The sequence below is a fragment of the Elephas maximus genome, chromosome 17 (assembly GCF_024166365.1).
Source record: "Elephas maximus indicus isolate mEleMax1 chromosome 17, mEleMax1 primary haplotype, whole genome shotgun sequence".
NCBI lineage: Eukaryota > Metazoa > Chordata > Mammalia > Proboscidea > Elephantidae > Elephas > Elephas maximus.
Genome location: NC_064835.1, coordinates 62207841 through 62213931, shown reverse-complemented (window position 1 = coordinate 62213931; position 6091 = coordinate 62207841). Strand labels below are relative to the sequence as shown.

Genomic DNA, 6091 nt, shown 5'->3' with positions numbered 1-6091 from the left:
GCTGTCCACAACAGAGTCCACTAGACGCTGGGTGGGAGATGAACTGTGATGGTAACATGGGAGGAGGGGTCACAGGTCTTCCTTAGGGTTAGGACCATGAGCTGTACCAGACCCTGCTTCCCCCTCTCCAGGCTCATGTCCAGGGGATCAGAGAGGGGAAGGGGAATGGGTTCCCTGCTCTGCGATTTGACCCTGGGGTTGATGATTATTAAACATCCAGGAAACAGCCAATGAGAAGGCCTCCAGGTCCTGACTTAAGAGGTGGAGCTGCCCTGAGCAGTCTCTCCTGGGTGCAGTTGGGCTCCGAGGACACTCAAGGCTCTTGTGGTGGCAGGTGAGAGGACTTGGGTGGAAACACATGCTCTAAGTGTGAGCCTTTTATTCCAGGACGTTCTTCTGTACCTCAAGGCCAGGATATTTTTGTTGTTTGGCTCCTGTGCCACCTCAGTAGCTTCAAACTTTGCAATTAAGGGGAAGGAGCCTTTGCTGAAACATGTGCTTGTAAACACAGGATTTCTGTGATGTGTGATCCCCAGGAGAGGAACCAAAGGCCTTTGGGTCTGCATGGTGCCACCCCACTGTTCCAGGAGGATGAAAATACCAGTAAAAGAGGAAGAAGTGCGGTGGAGATGTTATTAAAAGTATTAGGCACTAGCTTTTTGCCAATATTTTATATAAATTATTTTATTAAAGTCTTAAAACAACTGGAAGAATTAGAGTTCTTTACTCTGTTCTACAGATGAAGAAACCAAGGCTCAGAGAAGTTAAGTGACATGCCCAAGATCCAGAAGCAGATTAACCAATAAGCAAGGTCTTCATGGACTTAATTGTATTTACTTACTAATCTGTCCTGTATAATTTCCCATGGGTTTCACCACTTCTGCCCCATCTTTGATGTCATGAAGCCCAGGTGAAATTGTGCACTACAGCTTAGTAAGTAAGCACAATTAAGCCTGACCTTACCTTGCTTATTGGGTAATCTGTCCATGCCAAGATCACACACTAGACAGGAATGGAGCCAGGATTCTAATGCAGGTCTTTCTGACTGTCCTTTTCTCCCAGTAGAGGTGGCCTAGGGCCAAAGCGGGAAGACACACCATTGATCAGGGCCTCCCTGGTCCTGGGAGGCTGGGAGCCATTGGTGAGAGTGATGAGGGGTACTCACATGGTTTACTCTCTCTTCTCCAGGGCTGCCTAGCTCTCTTTCATGGACTTAGAGATTTCAGACACAGAGGCCTGCCCATGGCTCCTTACCACATCTGCAAATACCAGGACAGTGACTGCAAAGAGGTGGTGGAATTGTTCTCCAAGGGACTGACTGAGCAGGTCCCCACCACATTCTGCCACCTGCTGAGGCTGCCCCAAACCCTAGCGCTCTTACTCGGGGGGCCCCTCGCCCTATTCCTGATCTCTGGCTCCTGGCTCCTGGCCCTCATGGCCAGCCTTGCCCTTCTCACTGCCCTGAGGTTCCTTGCCAAGTATCCTTGGACTGAACGTGAAGTCATAGCTTTGAACACAGACATGTCCGACATTACCAAAACCTACCTCAGTGAGCAGGGTTCCTACTTCTGGGTAGCTGAGTTTGAGGAGAAAGTGGTGGGTATGGTGGGATGTCTGCCAGCTGAGGATTCAACCATGGGGAGAAAGCCGTTGGAGCTTGTACACCTGTCTGTGGCCGTGGAGCTCCGTGGTCAGGGGATGGGGAAAGCCCTGGTCAGGATGGTCCTCCAGTTTGCCCGGGACCAGAGCTACAGTGAGGTCATTCTGTCTACCACTGCACTACAGTACTCCGCCATTGGTCTTTATCAAAGCCTCGGTGTCCAGAAGATGCACGAGTTTTTCTTTTCAATGAGCTTTAGGATAGTCGCTGTTCCTGCGATTCTTTTCATCTTCCGCCTTCCTTCTCCTCAGGTTTGTCAAGCATCATAGCAGGGTGGGGGCCTGTGATCTGATTCTTTGTGTATTCATCAGGACAGGATGGACTCTGCTGTAGTAACAAGCAAGCCCTGATGTCTCTGTGCTATGACACAATAAAAGCTTATTTCTTGTTCACATCAATATCTAGTGTGGATGGTGTTAGAGTGCTGTGGGGTCTCTTGCTCCATTCACTCATTTTCGATTGCCTCTCTCTCATTTATCTGTTATTTTCTTTAGGTACCGTCGAATTGGCTCCGACTCATAGTGACTCTGTGCAACAGAATGAAACATTGCCCAGTTCTGGGCCATTCTTACAGTATTGCTATATTTGAGCTCTTTATTGCAGCCGCTATGTCAGCTCATCTTTTTAATGGTCTTCCTCTTTTTTGCTGACCCTCTACTTTACCAAGCATAATGTCCTTCTCCAGGAATCGTCCCTCCTGATACCGTGTCCAAAGTATGTGAGATGAAGTCTCACCATCCTTGCGTCTAATGAGCATTCTGGCTGTACTTCTTCCAAGACAGATTTGTTCCTTCCCCTGGCAGTTCATGGTATATTCAATATTCTTCACCAACACTGTATTTCAAAAGCATCTACTCTTCTTTGGTCTTCCTTATTCATTGTCCAACTTTCATATGCCTAGGAGACTACTGAAAATACCATAGGCACTCTGGTGGCATGGTAGTTAAGAGCTCAGCTGCTAACCAATAGGTCAACAGTTCGAATCTACCAGCCACTCCTTGGAAACCCTATAGGGCAGTTCTGCTCTGTCCTGTAGGGTTGTTATGAGTTGGAATCGACTCGATAGCAATGGGTTTAGTTTTTTGGTTCTGGGGTCAGGCGTACCTTAGTTCTCAAAGTGACACATCTTTGCTGTAAGTTTGTTGCTATGAGTTGGAATTGGCTCAATGGCAATGGGTTTGTTTTGTTGTTGTTTTCGTTTATCTTCACACATAAAATTTATCTATATATAAAACAAAGCATTTGCCAGTATGACAATTGTTACATGTGTCACTCAGTGACATTGATTATGTTCATCACGTTGTACAACCACCACCACTACCCTTTTCCAAATCATTCCACCACCTGAACAGATACTCAGTGTCAGGCACGTTTTTAAGGTAATCATGAGTAGCAAACAGGGAAGCAGAAACTAGCAAGTGGCTTTTCAGGGCTCTGCAGGTGTCACATCTTCTAGCAAACCAGGCTCAGGGGGAGAAAGAGGCTCTGCTCTTACAGGCCAGAGCCTGAGGGGGCAAGGAAGGGACAAGCACAGCAGTTTCCTAAGTGTGGGGATGGGGGAAATACTGGGCTCCCAACCTGTTCATCGGTGGAGGGCCTCCCAGAGGGGGCAGGGGTTCAACCTGGAGAACTGGGAGCCTGGAACAGAGCTTGTCTGTCCCCTGCTCCACTCCCTGCAGCACTGTCCAGCCACACTGAGCAGTTTCCAGTTCTTTCAATAAACTCAGCTCTCTCTGCTGGAGGCCTGCAGCTGCTTCCTCTCTCCTCCTTCCCTGCCCCTTTTTGTCTGTTTAGCCCCTCCATTGTCAGCTAAGTGGCAGGGATACCTGGGTTGGGAAGGTAGCTTCTAACCTCAGAAGAAGCAGTTCATCCTGATTTTATCCTGGCCATCACTGCCATTTAGTCCCTTGCTATTCCAAGTGTGGTCCTAGACCAGCAGGAGCAGTGATGCCAGGCAGCTTGTGAAAAAGCAGTGTGGCCCCAGCCCAGACCTGGGGATCATGGTGTGCACTGTAACACGCCCCTGGAGTGTCCTCTGCCCATTCAAGTCTGAGAAGCGCTGATGTAGGATAAAGAAGAGCTTCTGGTTTGTTACCAATCAAAATAGAATTGAAGCTTATTATGTTCACATGTTTAATTCTTGTTATTAGCTGCCGTCAAGTCAATTCCAACTCATGGCCACACCAGGTGTGCAGAGTAGAACTACTCCATAGGGTTTTCAAGGCTGTCACCTTTCAGAAGCATATCACCAGGCCTATCTTTAGAGGCTCCTCTAGGTGCTTTCGAATTGCCAGGCTTTCTGCTAGTAGCCAAGCGCTTAACCATTTGCCACAACCCAGGGACTCCTACGAGTCTAAGAGTATGTTATTAGTAATCCTGGACAATTGTGAATTGTTCAAATCAACATGGTGGCCATGTTTTTGGTCCCACAAGTCTCTGGCTACACCTGAGGAAGAGGAAAGTCAGGGGTCTCCTCTGCTGGTTGGTGCTCCCCAGTGGCCAGCTGTCCACAGTGAGGTGCTGGTGGGTGCTCTGGCAAACAGGGAGAGAACTCGTCTTCAAGGGACCAAATCCATTTTCATTGCCAATGGAGTTTTAAGAAGTTGTTTCCTGAAGAATTCAGGTAAAGGGGCCCAAAGCTCTGTGATGGGAATGCGTTTAGTGTTCGCGAATGGTGGGGAGGGTATCAGGTCAAGACAGTGGGTCAAGGAGACAGGAAGTTAAACTGGAATGGCAGACTGAGGCACCAGTTATGACAGATAAGAATTTCCACTGTGAGTTCGGAGTCAAAGTGTGGACATGCCAGTAGAGATCATGGAGAACAGTTTAGGGTGGTTGCCAGGGCTGTGGGGAGGAGAGAATGGGGACTGATTGGGTTGGAGGGTCTCCTTGGGATGATGAAAACGTTTTCAACCTTGATAAAAGTGGTAGCTGCCTAACATTGAGAAAGTACTAAATGCCACTGAATTGTCCACTTTAAAATGATTAATTTTATGTCATGTGAGTTTCAGCTAAAAAAAAAAAAGAAAAGTTCAGTGTAGGGTAATGTTATTCAGCTATATGCATCCCCTCCCTAATGGAATCAGCTTTGCTCTTCCCTGAAGCACGCTGGGGGTGAATTCGGGGTGGACTCAGGGTAAGGTACAAGGCTGGGAGTGGCATGACTGGGCCAGCGGCCAAGGCCGAAGAATGCCTTAACAACAGGAAGGAAAACATATTGGCCTGGACGTGAAGTCACTGGGAACACTGGCTGTCCAAGGATGTGGGAGAAAACAATGAGCCTGGTCCCAACTGGAATGGTATATAAGCTTGTGGCCCTTGCTAGGTGGTTGCGGAAAATACCCCAGCCGGCTGCCACTGGAGAGTAGCTGTAAGTTTATTCAGTAAGTTTCCCTGAATAAACTCATGAATCTGGAAAGGGCTCCATGTCAGTTCTTCGGCTTATCTGCCAGGACGCACAGTGAGGGTCTTTCTTTGCTGGGGCTGTCCCCCGACATTGAGATAGACCCATAAGGAGATTATAAAAAGTAGGGGGAGTGAAAATGTTGAGAGTTCTCAGGGATTGTGGCGGCTGTGGCCTAAGTCTACCCTTACCAACCACAGAAGGCAAGTGGGAGGTGCCACTTTTACCCCACAACCACTGGTAGCAGAGGCTTTGAGAACACTCCTTGGCCGGCTTGGTCCTATGTCCTCCTGTTTTATGTGACAAGAGGGCTGGTGTTTGACACTTGCCCTGAGGAACTTAAAAGTCAGAGTCTGTGGCTATTGGCCTGGAATTTTGGCCAAGCAGTTGCAATGAGTTACTATAGATTCAAGGGCTTCCGACAACAACCACAGGAAGTTGCTGGCCTTGGGAAATAACTGCACTGTCTGACATCAGGACAAAGGGGCGGGGAGGGTAGAGAGGAGAGAAGAGAGAAGCAAGAGAGAGAGAAGAGAGGGGAGAGAAAGAGTGACAGAGAGATTGCTTTTGCCTGAACTGAGTTCCGTGGATCCTGCAGGCCCAGGGAATACAGACGGAGGTGAAGCAGGGCTTTCCTAGGAGGAAAGGGGATGGCAGGGAAGGCCAGATGCAGATCCGTGATTTGTGAGGGGACGCTTTGGGCAAGCGTAGGAGACTGATGGTTTCCCAGGAGCTAGGAAGGAGGCAGGGCATGATTCAATCTAGACTGCTGGCTTCAACCTTCGCTTAACATTTCTTTAGAAAAGTAATTTCTTCAATTTGAAGGATGAGGTTTGATTGTGAACTTGGTAACAATGTGAAGACATGAAGGTTTCCTTTTATTTACCAGTGAACTGGTTAAACTACTGTTCATCTTTGTTGTCGTTTAATAATTTTATTGTGGTGAAATATATGTAACATAAATTGTCATTTTAGCCTTTTTAAGTGTACACTTCAGTGACATTAATTACATTCCCCATATTGGACTA

At 47.8% G+C, this 6091-nt stretch overlaps 1 protein-coding gene across 1 annotated transcript; it reads left to right on the top strand.

Annotated features, from left to right (window-relative positions):
- Positions 1–1242: 1242 nt before the first annotated feature.
- LOC126060282 (putative N-acetyltransferase 8B) lies at positions 1243–5751 on the top strand. The gene is made up of 2 exons (XM_049856362.1): positions 1243–1911; positions 5662–5751. The coding sequence occupies exons 1-2, from the start codon at positions 1243–1245 to the stop codon at positions 5749–5751; spliced, it is 759 nt and encodes a 252-aa protein (XP_049712319.1).
- Positions 5752–6091: the final 340 nt, after the last annotated feature.